Source organism: Xiphias gladius, chromosome 9, assembly GCF_016859285.1.
Source record: "Xiphias gladius isolate SHS-SW01 ecotype Sanya breed wild chromosome 9, ASM1685928v1, whole genome shotgun sequence".
In the NCBI taxonomy this organism is placed as follows: domain Eukaryota; kingdom Metazoa; phylum Chordata; class Actinopteri; order Istiophoriformes; family Xiphiidae; genus Xiphias; species Xiphias gladius.
Window position 1 is genome coordinate 17,156,684 of NC_053408.1, and position 16,719 is coordinate 17,173,402.

Sequence of the window (16,719 nt, forward strand, 5' to 3'; positions counted from 1 at the left end):
TGGTGGGAGTCCAATTTTTAATTGCTTGTGTGCCTGAACTACTGCTGTTGTTTCACTCATATGCCAAGAGGAAATTAGAAGTAGTGGTGGGTTTAGTTTTGTGTTCCTTCTGCTTCCACTAAGCAAGGTGAAGAAAGATTCTGCAGGATAAAAGTACCCAAGGAGATTTTAATAGTGGCTATGACCTTGAGATCGTGCTCCCATAAGACGTGTACTGAATGATGATTTCATGTTTTTCAACTTCAGTTTATGAGAACGTGTCCCCAGTCTGCTTTAATGGTTTGTCATGGATAAAAAATGCACTGTTCATTGGAAACATTTAACACACACATTGTAGAGTGAGTGTGTGTGTATGTGTGTGTGTCAGGGGTTCAGCATCTTGTGGCTGCTATCTGTCTTGTATCTGCCTTTTGCAACAGGGTTGGGTACTTCATATCACCACAATAAAAATGGCCAATGGACTTGCCGGGTGGACTTACATGCACTAACACTCACATAGTCTAAGAAAAGCCAAGTCCATCAGTCAATTACATGACCGGGATGAACAGCCAAGGTCCCTGGGCTCTTTGGAAGGACAAGGCTACTATTACAGTGAACAAAGGAGTGAGAACGGAACGTGAGAGTAAGCCAGCAGCTGATTTATCAGCACTGATAGAAAAAACCAGCCTTCATCTCTGGGCTGGTTTGACCTCAAATTGAGGGTTTGTCAGTTTGGGAGTCCTAATAGATGTCCTCAGGTGTGTGGTTTTCTACCATTTGTGTGGTAGCAAAGGCAAAGCCACTACTGCTCATGACCCCCTGTTGCAGGCATATGCAATACACTACACATAAAATAGTGCAAGTTTCCAGCAGAGCAATTTGTTTCTCAGACCTTCTGAGCTTAACCAAATTTGATGGCATTGCCAAAAGTACACCAAAATGAACAATTCTTTGACAAGTCAAGGCCTTAGTGGGAAGTTAAGTAAAATGTTATCCTTTTAATCCATGCACAACTTAACCATAATAAAGATGAGATGGAATTAGGGCTGCAATTGAAGATTATTTTCATTATCGACAAATGTCCATCACAATTTCTTGAGCCCAAGGTGATACCATTGAACGTCTTGTTTTGTCTGACCAACGTTCTAAAACCCCAAAATATTAAATTTACTATAATGTAAAACCAAGAAAAGAAGCAAATTCTGTGATTTGAGAACCTATAACTTACATATTTTTGGCATTACTTAAACAATTAATCGATTGTGAAAATAGTTTATTTTCTGTCGATCGACTAATTGTTGCAGCTTTCGATGGAATCCTGACAAAGACGAACAAACCAAAATCCCACTGCTTGATTCTTGTATTTGTATACAAATAAAAACCTTAGTATATAGAACTATGAAGAGTTAAGGACACGAGTACTCGTGTACTCTTATCAGTGATGTCTGAGGTGTCCTTGAGTGTCAGTTTTTTTCGATGGCCAGCAGTAAAAACTACAGTGACAATGCTCTCCTCTGAGGAGCTAATGGTAGAATAAAAGAGTGGAAAGCATTGTGTAAAAGAGCAGCAGTGCTCATTGAGCTAATAGCTGATCAGTGTTTTGCCAGAGCAAGATTTTGTTTATGATTTCTTCTCCAGTCATTGCATCAGGTGATTTTTACCTGTAAGTCTCTCTGTCTGAAGCTGTATTGTTCAAACAAATTGGCTGCAGACATGACTGGACACCATAATGACTGTTTTAAGAACTGAAAGAAGCACTGTCCTCCTTGAAGCCTTACTTTTAACACAATATGAAGTCTAAAATCTCCAAGTCTATTCATTTCATACAAAAAGGGGAGAATAAAGCCTTCATCACTCTAAGCTGATTATAGACTACAGAAAGAGTAGAGCAACTCATGTGTTTCTCCCCCAGGAGCCAACAACATCAGATGTAGTGGGCATCAAGTTGTAACATGCAGGGATTGAAAAGAGGAAGAATGTAACATTTAATGGTCTTGGTAACTGGGTTTTTCTGAAACCCATCTCTCCTCATGTCACGCGTTTCTGCCGGCCTCCCCTGGCCTGCCTCTTACTCTCCGTCCTACCTGTCTCCTTACATCTTTCCCACCTGACAACTTTCCTCTCTAGCTGTCTGTATTTTTTATCTGCCTTTCCCTCCCTCCCACTTTTGCTCCCAGGGTGCAGGCCTGTCCGCAAGAAGCTGTAAGTTAGAAGCTCATTGGGGTTCACACCACTCTGCTGTGTTGACAGGTCATAAACAAAACACACAGAGACTTACAAGCCCGGCAGCCATTCTAAACACAAAGAGAGACCTCCAAGCAAACACTCACACAATGACAGAGTGATATAGAGAGCCAGAAGGTTGGACTATGTTAATACTTAGTATAGTCCATACTAACACTATACAGTTCTTACAATATATTGTTTTTTTAGTATATTCAACAAAGGGTTAAAAACAAACGCTAACAAAGACACAAATAATAAATCGATTGAGTAAAAAATGAAAATCCATGCAAGGTCAATCTCTTTGCCGCAGGCAAAGCCTCTGTATGTCTGCTGTGGGTACACCGTCCTGAGATGTACAGGCACAGAGTCAGCTCTGAATGATGGAGATGCCATTTTGATTTCTGTTTATTTTATGTTGCTCGTTGCAAGAACGGACTTTCACACTCCAGGAGCCAGGAATGCAATACTGGTACCAGACATGTCACCAGCTCTGAGGTCATGAGATGTGAGATTAAGAGATTGACCACTGTAGCAACTAATCTTTGGCTAATAGTGCTCCCTGCTGCCTGAATACTGAATAGCAACCAGAGAATGGAGGTAATTATGCTGCAGTTCTTCCTTTTCTGTTTAACACAGAGGAAGTTCAGACAAAAACGTGCACATTTGTCTACGGTCGATTTTAACCTTCAAGTTACACTCGGATGCATGTTGACATATCATTGGATTCAGTAACATTTTTAGCCACACTTTTAAGCCCTTTTTATGTACCAAATCAGCACGGAAATTGTGAGGTTTACATTGTGAGCCGGGGCTAGCTGCATAAAACTTAGAGCTTAGATTCACAAATAGAAATACGCCTATGCATCCCTTTTTGTCACAGTTATAAGCTGTGCATACACTTGGTTCCATTTGATAAATCACAATCATGGTTGAACTGGCTGCACATGCCCAAGCCTCATTTCGTGGACGAACTACAAGACTTTACACACAGGAGACCGCTGTTTGTTTCCTGTGTGAAACCGATGACCGTTCCATGACCGTTCCAGAACCTTTACCTGGTGTTCATTATTGTAACTATAATAATGAACAAAGGTCCTCTAACCTTAAGGGAGCACTAATTTTAACCCAAACCATGACTGTTCCACAACCTTAACCGCGTGTTTATTATTGTTACCATGACAATGAAGGTTCCCAAGCGCTTGGTGCTGGTACGCCTATATGGGTTGTGTTATTGTTACCATGACGATGAAGGTCCGGTACACCTGCCGCTTCTATTCTGATATTTTAAAAATCACTGTGTAGGCTGCAAAACAATCCATTATGTATAATCTAGGTGCAATGGACACAATGGACATGTAACAAATTTTACTCAGTGTTGAATGGGAAAAAGTAATCGGCCAATAGCAACCAGAAGAGCATAAATATTACTTGGAAGCCAAATGTGGATTTCTGAACTCACAAAGCTCATTTTAAGCAGTGTTTATAAAAAACAAAATCTGAATGAAATTACCGAAATGTAACCCAGCTGTTGATGTGATCTCCTAAATGTGATCTGTATCTGATCTGCGGCCACGGGCCCAAAGATTTCTAGCCTCTCTGTGAGACAGGATATTACATCCACTGTGGCTCGAGCAGTGAGCAGTGAAATCTGTGTTTGTAAGGTTGCAGGATATTTTGAGAGAACTGTGAGGTGAATCTGGGAGGAAGAGATGCTGGAGGTGGGGGAAGAGAACGAGCTGGTGGATCTTACCTGGTACAATCTCAAATAGATGTCTTCCTGGTTCATCTGGGTTAGCTGTGAGTTCATTCACCTGGCATCCCTGCAGAGGTATGCAGCCCTGAAAAAAGAGAAGCGGAGGTAATCAAATACTGAAATGGTACAGATATAACTTTGTTCTTCACTCACTTCCATGCTACGTATCTTCCTTCTTACAATCTTTCCTATGTTCCATCTGTCTTAATTTCTCTTCTCCCTCTCATCCTTTCTCTCTCACTTGTCCCCTTTCCTTCCTTCCTTCCCTGCTCCCTATCACTCCACTCTTAACCCCTCTGAAATTTTAAGCAACTACTCCTGTGACTGAACAGGGACCCACACAGATTATCAGAATACATTATCCAGATCAATACCTATTTAGCTCTGAGCACTGAGGCCAAGTGAGCTGTGAAGAGATGCCAGCGTCTGTAGGTCGGCCCCGTTAATCTGCACACTGGCATCCTCCATCAAACGGGGATAGGAGTCTGCCAAACCGCCTCAACTGGAGGGCCGGGCTGTTGCCAGCATTAGTCGCTAGGCAACAAATGGAAGGGGTGGGAGCTGTGGATGGATGGAGCACAGGGGAAGGGCAGGAATTCGGGGGGGGGGGGGTTGCTCCCGAGGGTGCTATGTGCTCGGAATCACGCTGGTGGCTGGCTGGGGATGAATGAGTAAGAAAAGGCAACACGTAACCCGAGAACACAAATCACACAGTCAAGGTGTGTAGGATGAAAATGTAGGGCAGTTTTTCCTTTTCTGTGTCTTAGCGTGGTGATGTAGTGACTCTGAAGTAGAGCTCATGTTTTGTTGCAGTCACTATAAAACTGAGCTTGCATGCACAGGCCTGCAACCAGCCATAAACATGTCCGGTTTAACCTGGTTTGCTCATAAATGCAACTCATCATCCTGGACCAGAACACCGGCCAGGGCCAGTTCTGAAGACCAGTTCTCACTTTCATTTCAATGTGGCAATGTCCTCCACCAGTGCCAGGGCAGCCGGTGTATTGTTATGAACAAACTTTACACACTATTATTGATTGGTACCATGTGCATGGGCCCAAAATTGAGGCACATCAACACCTATTGTAAGACAGATGCCATGACGCTCAGACCAACTCTTTCAACAGCTGTCTCCTCACATATAAATCTGTGCCAATATTGGATCCCAGTCAAAGGAGCAGCAGTAAACCACTGACTGGATCAGAGTCATTGCTCGCCCCTAAGGCTGTCCCTCACTGACTGTTTCCTTAAGTTACCATAGATACCAAGTGCATAATGTCAGACTGGGTAAAAAGAAATCTGGGACTTAGAAATACAGGCTATCGCTTAAATGTGTTAACCCTTAGGCTCAGTGTGTTTTATGGATCCATAAATAAATCAAATTAATGGCACAACCTCACGCAATAAATATTTGACTCAAAATTAACATTGGAAACAGCAGATGCTTAAAAAAATGTGACAAACGTAAGAGGAAAATCAAAGTTTCACAGTTTAACATTGTAGGTTATTGTTTGCTGCATTTGCCATTTAAAAACCAGTGTAAGCACATGGGGGGAGCAGAAAAATAGGTTAGTGTCATCAGGATCCAGAGCTACACAACATTCTGATGGTTAGAGATATGTATTGTTTGTGTGTCATGAATTGCAGCTAAAGACTCATTTTGTATTTGGAGCTAATGATCCCCTCCTCCACCACCACCACCCTTGTGTTTTTCTCGAAGAAACAGAAATCTATTGTCCGATAACTGAAGTCCATTCGTCTTGTAGTGGATTTATCCCCAAGTGATGAAAAGGAAAAGAAAACCTGTATGGTACCTGCATCAATTTAGCCTTTCCTTCCACCAATTATCACATCCTTTCATCTTGGTAGGGGTGGGGGTGTTCTTGTTCTATTGCAAGGATTTGCCTACACCCCCCACCCCCCACCACCACCACTCCCATTCTCAAATTTCCAATCGATAAGAAGATGAGAGGGAGAAAAAAGGCCAGAATGACAGTTTCTCACACTTCCTGCTCTAAGAGGGGGAGGGTCAGTGTGTGTGTGTGCGTGCGTGCGTGTGCATTCAGCCATTTGTTTTACTTGAATCCATTGGGAGTTGCAAATCAATATAGGCTGGATGAGTATTGGCAGGCTCTGATTAAAGATACTCTGTCAAGACCTTCAGTCATTTGTTCCCAACAGAATGGAGACTGCAAGGAGAAAAACACGTCATTCTGTGTGGATATAGTAGGTGTGTATGTGTGTGTCTGTGTCTGTGTGTGTGTGTGTGTGTGTGTGTGTGTGTGTGTGTGTGTGTGTGTGTGTGTGTGTGTGTGTGTGCGTGCGATGACAGGGACTAAAAGACAGTGATGGCAGACGGCTGCTGCCTCCATTAAATGAACAGCCGTCAAGCAGAGTGAAAACTGAAGAAATCAATAAAAGTGTTGAGATTTCAGCCAGGAATGTAAAGAGATGATTATTATGCTCTGTGTGTTTTTGTGTGTGTCACCCACTTACTCTTGCTGTCTTTTGTTTGATTACATCATTGCCTCTTGTCACGACTACGCAAGCCTGTCATCTATGTACATTGACTGTCCATTCCAATATTCTTTATATGATTGTGTGTGTGTGTGTGTGTGTGTGTGTGAAGTGAGTCCAGGCCAGCTACCGTACTGTTTATGAACACTTCAGTAAGAACAGTAATGGGAACATGTGAGTCAGCACCTGGCCACAAAAGATGTGCACGTCTCATCAAAGAAGCGATGGGATTGATTAAAGATTTACCGTGTAAATATTTTTATGATGGTGTACTAATGGAGGAGGAAACCAGGCGTCGCATGCCAGTATTTGTACAGACGCACTAAAATGTCCTGTGACATTTGCTGTGAGTCATCATTACCACTGACGAAAACGAATGAAGGTCCTGTTTTAGTCTGCAGATGGAGGATATAAAATTTGGGCTTCCCCACTGACTGACATGTTGGTGTAGTGGTGCTGGTCCAGCTATCAGCACGTTTCAAAGGCCAGAAGTGTGATTTTTCTGAACCTGGCAATAATCGTATGTAACTTCAGGCAATATTTTTTAAATTAAAATTAGTCAGCCAAAATTGTATGAATATTATCTCTTGGTTATTGTTAAACTGTGCTGCCCGTGGCCACTACCCCGGTAGCTCTCAAAACTGCTTGACACCTGCTGACTTTTTTCAAATATACAGCAAGTCTTTGCCATCTCAGCAAAACTAACACCGAAACATAACAAAAATTAGCATTTTGGGAAAGACAGTTTTACATACAGCATTGTATAAATTAGATAAGTATTAAATTGGACATATACAATTCTGTGCAAAAGTGTCAGGCACTTTAGATGTTTAGGTTCTTAGCCAATCCGCAGTACCATTAGGGAAGCGTCGAGGATCGCTCCTGAATTCATTCTGCAGCAGGACAACGAACCCAACATACATCCAGAGTCATGATGAACTATCTTCAGAGACAAGAAGAACAGTAGGTATCATCCTCTGTGGACCAATTCATGTAAATTCATTCAAAAGCTGTTGAGATATTAGTTGAGATATTGGACCACAGTGGTGGACCGACCGACAGGCCAACATCACTGTTGATAGAGCAATGCCACACATGGAAAGCAATGAAGGGCAAAAGATAATGCGAGTTCTTTGCTACTGAGCTTTAAATACTCATTGAAGAAACCAATGAACTTTTAAAAACTGCAAACACTGACTCCTCTTTCCACAAGGAAACGATATTTGGAAGGAGGTAATTAACGGTGAAATGATGAGGTCAGCTAAATAAAAATAGGGCTCAGGTTCTTGCTCGAGGGCACTGGGACATACCTGGGATCAGAGTCAATGCCTGTGTTTTAGGGCCAGTCTGCTCTACACCCAGGGTTAAAGCCACCAATGTGACCATGTTTTCACACTCTCCTTTGACCTAAAAGGTGGCAAACCTAACATTTGCGTAAATGTGATCACACAAGCCAAAGGACAGCGTCTAAGCTTGGCTTGACTTTCACCACCCTGTCAGTGTATTGCACTGCGTGCAACCATGGCTGAAGTACTACCTGTGGTTTGGTTTCTTCCTCGTCTTTGTAGAAGTAGAGCTGATCTGAGCGCAGCACAAACCATCGCAGCTGCCAGTTCTTCATGATGCTGCGCTGCTTCTTCAGCCAGCCAGCCTTCAGAGCCCCCTCCTGGAGGCTGGGGGAGGCCGGCCGGCATGAGCCCCGCGACACCTCGCCCATCACCATGCTCTTGGACCTGGCTGCGAACACACACAAACCCACACATTAAGCATTTTTATTCTGTGTATATACAAGCTTTCAGAAAGCATAGGGTTGGGTAGGTCAAAGGGGACTAAATTGGGTGTTCTGCTTGATTGACTAATTTCTCTTTCTTCTGTCTTTTCATTTACTCCTTAATAGAAGCGTGTGTTTTCCCTCATTCTGAATCCTGTATGCACACACATGCTCTGCCAGGATCCTCAGTCATGAACACACACAACCTTCTGCCCTCGGCTGCTACGCCTTTAGATGAAGGGGGAGATGGACTGCAGAGAGGTGGCAGGCACAAATAATAACAGAAAGCAGATGAAATAGAGACTGGAATGAGGACATTACACACACACACACACACACACACACACACACACACACACACACACACACATACACTTATACAACCCGTATACACATAGCCTCAGGTGACAGGGATCCCCCCTTGATTTTGGAGGTCCTTGGAAGAGACTTATTGTGTGTTGCCAAAAGAATGCTAGAGGCTTTTGAGCAGAGATAATAGGACCGCATGGGACTGACTGACCGGCTGAGTGACTGGCTGGCTGACTGAATCATTCTCAACAAACGTGTGTAACCTGAACTCAGTCAAGGACAGGTTTAAAACGGAAGGGATGACAACGTGACATTAGGTTTGTCCCCTCTGAGACTCTCAGTCCTTTGATTCCAGAGTGACACGTATCATTTTTGGCATTTTTTACAACCGCTAACCCTTAAGCATGACTTCTGTAAACCTACAACACAATCATGCATGTATATATTATTAAGAGGTCTAGGATTCATTTTGTTACACACGTACAAAATTGGCTGAAGGTTTTGCAAAAAAATAGCCATAGGGCTATATTCTGGCAAAAAAGGTAATGCTATTTGATGATCATGTATAATTTATAGAAATCAATTGTGCAGACATCCTCCCCGCTGGTGTGCGTTTTGTGCCACACACATGCACACAAGCACACGATCAATGTTCAGATGGTGCAGAGGGAAGAAGGGGAGGGATGAATGGGGAGGGGAAGAAAATCAATGTTTATTCTGTTTTATTGTCTCATCTCTCTCTCTCCACCATACATATAGCTCAAAGGACATGGCTCATGTCATTTTTTATTCCATGTCACAACCTGTCTTGGCAGCCTGCAAAGCCTGTTGATCCTCAGAGATGTGTTGAATGAAGAATGGATGCACTATCTCTAAAGAAAAGTTATAGAATTTTTGGGGATTTTTTGGGCCAAAGTGGCTGGTTTTACTGTGCATCACCTACATGATAATTCAAAGCATTTTTTGTGTAAGGTCTTCATTTGTGAAACATTTATTTTATTGTGAATTAGCCTTTCATATATGAATATAACATTTCATGTATGAAAGTAATAACAGAATGAACATTTCAATACCTGAAGTAAAAACTGTAACCTCAGGAAATAAATGAAAATAAGAAAGTTTATTACATACTCAAAATGTGTTTTTTCAAACCTCTTTTCTTTTTTAAAAGTTGGTCCCAGTGTAACATTTGTAATTTTTCACCTAACAGAATTTATGTGGATTCTGTTAACTACTCACATCACATATGTCAAACTTGTCAAGCTTTAATAAAACAGAGACCTTAGCTAGTTTACCAATTTGTTAGTAAATGGGTAATTATTTAGTTGGCCAAATATATCACCTTAAAGCAGTATTAAATTATAATTTTTTTCTACTTTAGGTCCAATGTTAACCCTTTTTTAGCTCTGTTTTTGGTCTCCAACAACTCCCAAGGGTAAAATCTGGCTCCTTAGCAGCCAAATGTTCGACTGTGTTTACTAGCTAGTTGCAAACTTTGTCTGTCTCCTATTTGGTGCTGGGCAGGGAGCTTACAGTGGATTTATCAGAGCTTTTTGCCATTGCCTGCTGCTGTTGGAAACAACGGTGATGACAGCTGTGGGACTGAGCCAAAACAGTAAAGTTGCGGGTTGTAAAACCAAAACAATGAGCTTAAAGAGGCTAAAATGCTCTGTAGAGCTGAGAGGAATTGCAGAGTAGGGTCATAACTCTCTGTTGGTTCATCACTATGAGCGACACCTTTCACATCACATGTAATCATTGAATCCATTTTTAATATAAAATAATGTATTAGTGCAGCTAAATGTCTATAGATCCAGTACTGTCTAAGTCTTAGTAGTCGCTTAAATGTTTACTGAGAAATCTACAGAATGACTTCTCCCAGATTCCCCAAGTTTATAATGTGCTTGTTTGTAGAATTTGTTCTCCGGGTTTGCTTCAGTGTTTTTCCACTGTGATTCCATTAAAGTTTTGCTTTTTCCATTTCATGCTCATGTTGAAATATCTAGTGCAAGTGTCTTGCTAGTGCCCAAGCATTATTTAGTTCCCTGGTTTCCCAATAAGATACAGTAAATAGAGGCACATTACCCCAATAGGTGGTTTAATCCAGGTTTACATAGTTAGTTGTTCCTTTAAGAATATGTTGAGTGTGTGTGTAGACTGTCGAAAAACAGTTGGAGAGCTGTCCATGACGTAAAACATTTGATGGAACAAGCCAGACGTTTTCCCTTGTATTTTGTTCCCCTCTAATGCTCAATTTCTCTCTGTCTCCTCTACCTTGGCTTTTCTCATTTATCCTTCTTGTGTTAATTCCAGTCTTTTCCAGGTCTGTATTTTCAATCCCCTGCCCCGTCTCCTTCCATTTCTCTTACTTTGGCTCACTCTAATTCTTCTCTCCCTCCTTGTGTTCAGCACTGCTGGTCCTATTGAATCTAAGCTCTGAGCACATGGCACATGCGCACATGCACACAACGCACACACAAAAGATCATTGTTCTCACCACTGGCACCTAATTAAAGTAGTTATTGTTTAATAAATTAGTTCTTGCATGTATATAGTTCTCGGCACATTTTGATTTTGTTTTTAAAAAATATAAACTATTTCTATTGTTATTGAGAACAAGGTTCATTTTAAGTATTGCAAATGGCTCTTGCAATAGAGCTATTTAAAACAATATTTGCGGATGGCATGGTGAACATGTCGATAGCTCTGTCAGCTTTTATTGGTGTACCACAGGTCAGCTCGATTATTTTTTTATTTTCTGGTTACTGCTCAAACTCAGAGACTATCACAACTCATGTTCCATCCATAGGTCTGTCTGAGAACCAAAGACACATTGTTAATTGCTAGTGCAATTTTTTTTTTTTTCAATTGTTAGTGTTCCATTCAATCTTTCGTAAGAGAAAAAGGGGACTAGAGATACTCGGTTTCTTGCTGGAACACAAAATTAAGATAAAATTGTAGAAACAGAAGTCCTGAGTCAATGGAAACTTACATACGAAGCAATGCAGCTTTCAGTCAGGTTCTTGTGTTGACCATTGACAATAAGGTCACAGGGATCCCTAGAAGCCCGAGGTTTATCTTACTAATGGATTTTGGAATATCAATGCCCATCCAAGTTCATCACTATAAACCTTTGCTGAACTGCATTTTATTTTTTACTGTCAAGCTACAATTTATTTGTCCTTGGTTTTCCTCAAGAAATCCAAACCCAAGTACCACATCTTTCAATTCACCACTTAATAAATCTAGAATGGATTTGAAGAGTCCAACTTCTGTATGTGTAAAGTAATAATAACAACTGCAAAATCAACAAAATATTTCCTTTAAATGTTTTTTCCTCTGACCAGAATATGTAGATATGTAATGCCTTTGCCCCAAACTGGACTTGTGTATTTGATGAAGGTGACAAAATACAGAAGTGAGAATAAAGCATTGGTATTACACCAAATACGGAAATATTTAATGTTTCATGTGTTATATTGGCTATGCAGCAATGCGACTTGAACCATCAAACCCGGACTGGAATAGGGTCTTACTCTTTCCGTCACATTGCTGCTCAAAATGGCACTCACCTCCCCTGTCCTCCTTGAGCCCTCTGTTTTTCCTCACCCCATCGCGTCCCTCATGTCTTTCCATCCTTCCCGGCCCTGCCAGTGTTAGCATAAAAGAACACCACTGTTCAACACATCAGCTGCCTGGATAACAGACTGAGTGGAACATACACTGGCTGATGATTCAGGCCTGAGTCACAACAACTGATTTTTGAGTGTGTGAATGTGTGTGCGCCAAGCACGACGACCCGCCGCGCCAGTTTGGACCATCAGCTCAGAATGATTCAGACCTTCCTCGGCTTGGGTGGAGCTGCTACAACTATCAACCACAATGCTGAAAAGGGGCTGTTTTACTGTAAATGCGCAATTTATGCATAATCACTGCAATTCACTGAGCAAGAGAGTGTAATTGTGGCTCATTCATTTACAGTAGCTAGCAGTTAAGGGAGGGCTGAGTCCAATAATAGGGCTCAACATCATGCCTGACTCTGTGGAGATGTACAGTATGTGCACATTTGTTGATCATGTTTATCACGTACCCCAGTGATAATCAATGTAAACTGGGCCACGCATCATCTTATTTCAGGGTCATGGATGAATAATTCTTTGCATGGCGCCGAATATCCATGAATACCAGATAGACTGGCTACTCCTTCAGTCATGAACTTACACGTGATTTCATGAACGGGCGTGTGTGTTGGTGGGGAGGGGGGAATGCTAAGCAGACCGTATACTGTCGAGCACTTCATAAAACTTTAATTTTACCTACGATTTACAATAAAAAGACTTAAATTGAACTAACAAAGAAATATACTAAGATCCTGACAGATTTAAGGCCCGGTCACCCCCGATTTAAAACAGCGTTGGTGAACTTCAACACAGGAAGCTTTCGTAGCTTAATAGCTGTGTTGCTATTTACTGACTCTCTTCTGCTGGAGTATAAACTCCTCCACAAAAGAGGAATTGTTTTCAGACGGTTATGAAACAGGGATCAGTCATACGAATTTGTCTTTTGAATAAACTGAAAAAAACCCAAAACAACACATCAGAGACTGAGCTAACGAGCAGCTAGCTAGCTAGCTCGGAGAGCCTGTTTTGTACAATAGAGCCTTTTTTGCTCGCCAGCTAAGGTTGTCGACGTATTCAAATTTTATCATTGAATTTCACTGTGCCACTTTCTGAGGGAACCTTGACCATGACCAGTAGCAGTTTATGGTGGCAACTGTCTACACAGAACATGTTTATCAACCTGAACTGAACTAAATTTGCTAATTAAAGTTCTCTTATTTTTGGTCACCTAAATTAAAACAAGCTCCTTCATCACTCTGACCTTCACACCCTTACCTTCCGCCTCGCTACATAAAGGGCACACTATATTCTGCATTGGCAGTGAACTTTGACACCGGACAGAACTAATGAGTTTAAGAATAATCCAATATGTAATTCCTAGGGACATTGGGCTGCAGAAAGAGGCATTGCCCTTGAATTTTAAAATATAACTTTTCAATTGTATTCATTTCTATTGTATTGGGTGGAAAATGAAATCCCAGAGAGAAATATCTCAAAACCTGGGCAAACCTTTAGCACAGCTAGATATTACTAGGGGAAAATGTTTTTTAATTTAGGTAAACTAACCCTTTAAAATGCCTGCACTAAGCAAGGGCTCTACAAATCCACACTACCAGAGATTCTGAAGATTGAGCCAGTTTACCCAAATACAATATGAAAGCCAATGTGTAAGCGTGGTCTGTCACAGGAATTGACAAATCAAATGAGAAATGCTAAAACTGAAAGGAAGAGTCTCGTAAGGACTGTGTGCTCTGTCCATAAAAAGCTGGATTCACAAGTGACACGTCTAAGTATGCAAGTAATGTAACAATGTGAACAAATGGTTGTCTGCGGACCCAAATCAAAACACAAGTGGTATGACACATGAAGGGACATTTGATGCTCTATTCGTACACACACATGCCTAAACACACACACACACACACACACACACACGCACACTCTAGGCCCCTATGATGTCACTTAATGTAGTTTGGAGCCATGTATTTATCATCAGCAAGAAAAATGGATGTATGTTTCTAATGCCCATCACAGAGGAGCCCGTCCATTAGCATGGCAATGGTGCTCCACAGCAGCAAGACAATACTACACTGATGGCTAAATCACGTAGACATACACACATACACACACAAGCATGTTGGAGGAATTCAATTTCATTAGTTTGGTTGTTGTATAGTGATTTATGGTTCATGGAAAATGGCAGAGTTACAGGTGCATCAGGGCGTAACTTCCAGTTAGCCTATCACTGTTGATTAATGTTTTAACCATTATGTGTGTGTGTGTGTGTGTGTGTGTGTGTGCGTGCGTGTGTGTTTGTGTGTCTGAGGGCAGCCTTCCTTGACAGGCTGGGGGTGTGGCCCATAACATACAGCCTGTATGTGAAAGCTGCAGTGGACTGGAACTGATCTGCAGCAGTGGGTGTGAGCATGTCTGTGCATTTCTGTGCATGTTATCACACCCACGTGCACGTTATCTGAGTGTGTCAGTGTGTGCATTTTTTTTTATCCATGCTGCGTGCTCTCCTTCAGGGTATCTAGTTGTGAGGGTGTTCATTCATATGCCTCAAAAAAGCAGGATGTCAGGGTGTTGCTCCACTGCAGGACTTTGATCATAAAACCATGGTAACAGCGATCAAAAAGACACAGCAAGAGCATGAAGCAGCTGATATGTGGGCAATTAAAGCTGCTACTAGATTCCTGATGCCAGCCAGAGCCCCATTACAGCTTTAATATGTCGATGGTTGTAGCACTTGCTGAAGCACAGCAGATTTTCCTTTTATGAAGCAGATATTGGTGATGAATTGATTTGTAGTACTAACTCACTAGATAGATAGATAGATAGATACAGTAGCTAGGTAGACAGATAGATAGATATATATATAGAAAGATAGAAGACGAGCTAACCTTCCAATTCAGTCATATATACAGTATAGCTAAGCTACTTAGCTTGTTACTGAGCTTCCGAATGAAAACAAGTCGTACCTTCTGCACAGTATAGCTAAGCAAGTTAGCTTGTCAACTAATCGTCTAGCATCACGAATGTTGCAGCCATGAAAGATCAATAAAAAAAAGTCATTGTCATTTATATTATTATTTTTTACCTTGAGTGTATTCTTTGACATTCCAGTTTGCTGGTCAGAAGTAGCTTAATCCACTACTACCAATGTCACGTGCGTGCTGCTAAGTGTTGGGTCCCTCTCACGACCTGCACTGACCCTGGCTGAGTACGTACTACACGATTACATCTGTCACATACCCGTTTATTCATGGGCTTCATGCAACACGTATGTGCTGCTGTCACCGGCGGAGACCAATTTGCTGGAGGTATGCGGAGAATGCTTCTCACGCAGAATCATAGATTGGCCTTAACATCCTTAATTTCCACTTTCCTAACAGAAATGCAGGATGAGTGGGGTTTCTTTTTAATTTTAACAAGACAGTTGCATTTTTTTTACATATATATTTGGGCCTTCTGTAAATCCACATGAAACCTGCTTTCTCATTTAATGAGCACAAAATTGGACCTGAATGGCGCTAATGCTAAACCATTATGTTTGATAAAATAATTCTTTGCAGCCTAATCGTGACGTCGCGATCAATCAAGTGCTAATGTATTAACTGTACACGGTGAATCAGTCTTACTCATCAAGCCCGTTGAATCTGTTCTGCCCTCTTAATATATGCAAATGCAGATTTAATCCACTTTGCTACCAATTTCATGCTGCTCCAGCAGAGGATTTCTACATCATTCCTCCATTCTTCGGAACTATGCATTTCATTTTAATCAGTTCCAGCTGTATAATTGCAGTCATGGAGATTAGTGTCAAGGAAGGAAAGAAGGACACACACACACTTGCACACACGGACATGTTAATATGTCCATCCACGCAGACACAAACACACCATGTAAGTGTACATGAGTGTGAGCACACACACAAACACACACACACACACACACACACACACACACACACACACACACACACACACACACACACACACACACACACACACACACACACACACACACACACACAGCAGCTGACGGCAGCCTGTTATTGCTGAGCGTTGCAGTGATGAAACTAGAGATGCTGCTCGCTTCTCTTAATAGAATTCACACTGGCAGCACCGGCCAGCTGTAGTAGAATGCTAATGTACGCGAGAGGCTCCTTGCGTGGGCAGACCGGCCGCTTCATTCAGAAATACATGACCGCAGTAGGAAAATAGATGGAGTGGAGAAAAAGTGTTTCTGTAGACATATTCTTGTGTAAAGTCAGAATTATAGTAGAAATAAGCGCTTTTTAAAAATGTAGTATATTTTTAGAAGTGCAGGTACAACATCCAGCAAGAGTCCTGCACCTCTAACGCATCTGATACACTCCCACCACAGTCCCTGTCAGATATGACATTATGTGTCACTACGGAGTTAGGGTTGAATAGGCAGCGAAAGCAGCTGGCAGGTACTGTAGATGTGAAGGCAGAGCAAGCAAACCGTGTCCTACCTCTCCTGGTCTGTCTGATCTTTGGGCTCAGCATTGCTGTCAT

General features: G+C 41.7%; 1 protein-coding gene across 1 annotated transcript in view; it reads right to left on the reverse strand.

The window, feature by feature from the left end:
* si:dkey-191m6.4 (rho GTPase-activating protein 22) overlaps positions 1–16,719 on the reverse strand; it is a 33,565-nt gene extending 16,846 nt beyond the window's left edge. The window contains exons 1-3 of the mRNA XM_040134360.1: positions 16,677–16,719; positions 8,013–8,212; positions 3,956–4,043 (exon numbers count right to left, since the gene is read on the reverse strand). Coding sequence (XP_039990294.1) covers positions 3,956–4,043; positions 8,013–8,212; positions 16,677–16,719 — 331 coding nt within the window. The remainder of the gene's footprint in view (positions 1–3,955; positions 4,044–8,012; positions 8,213–16,676) is intronic.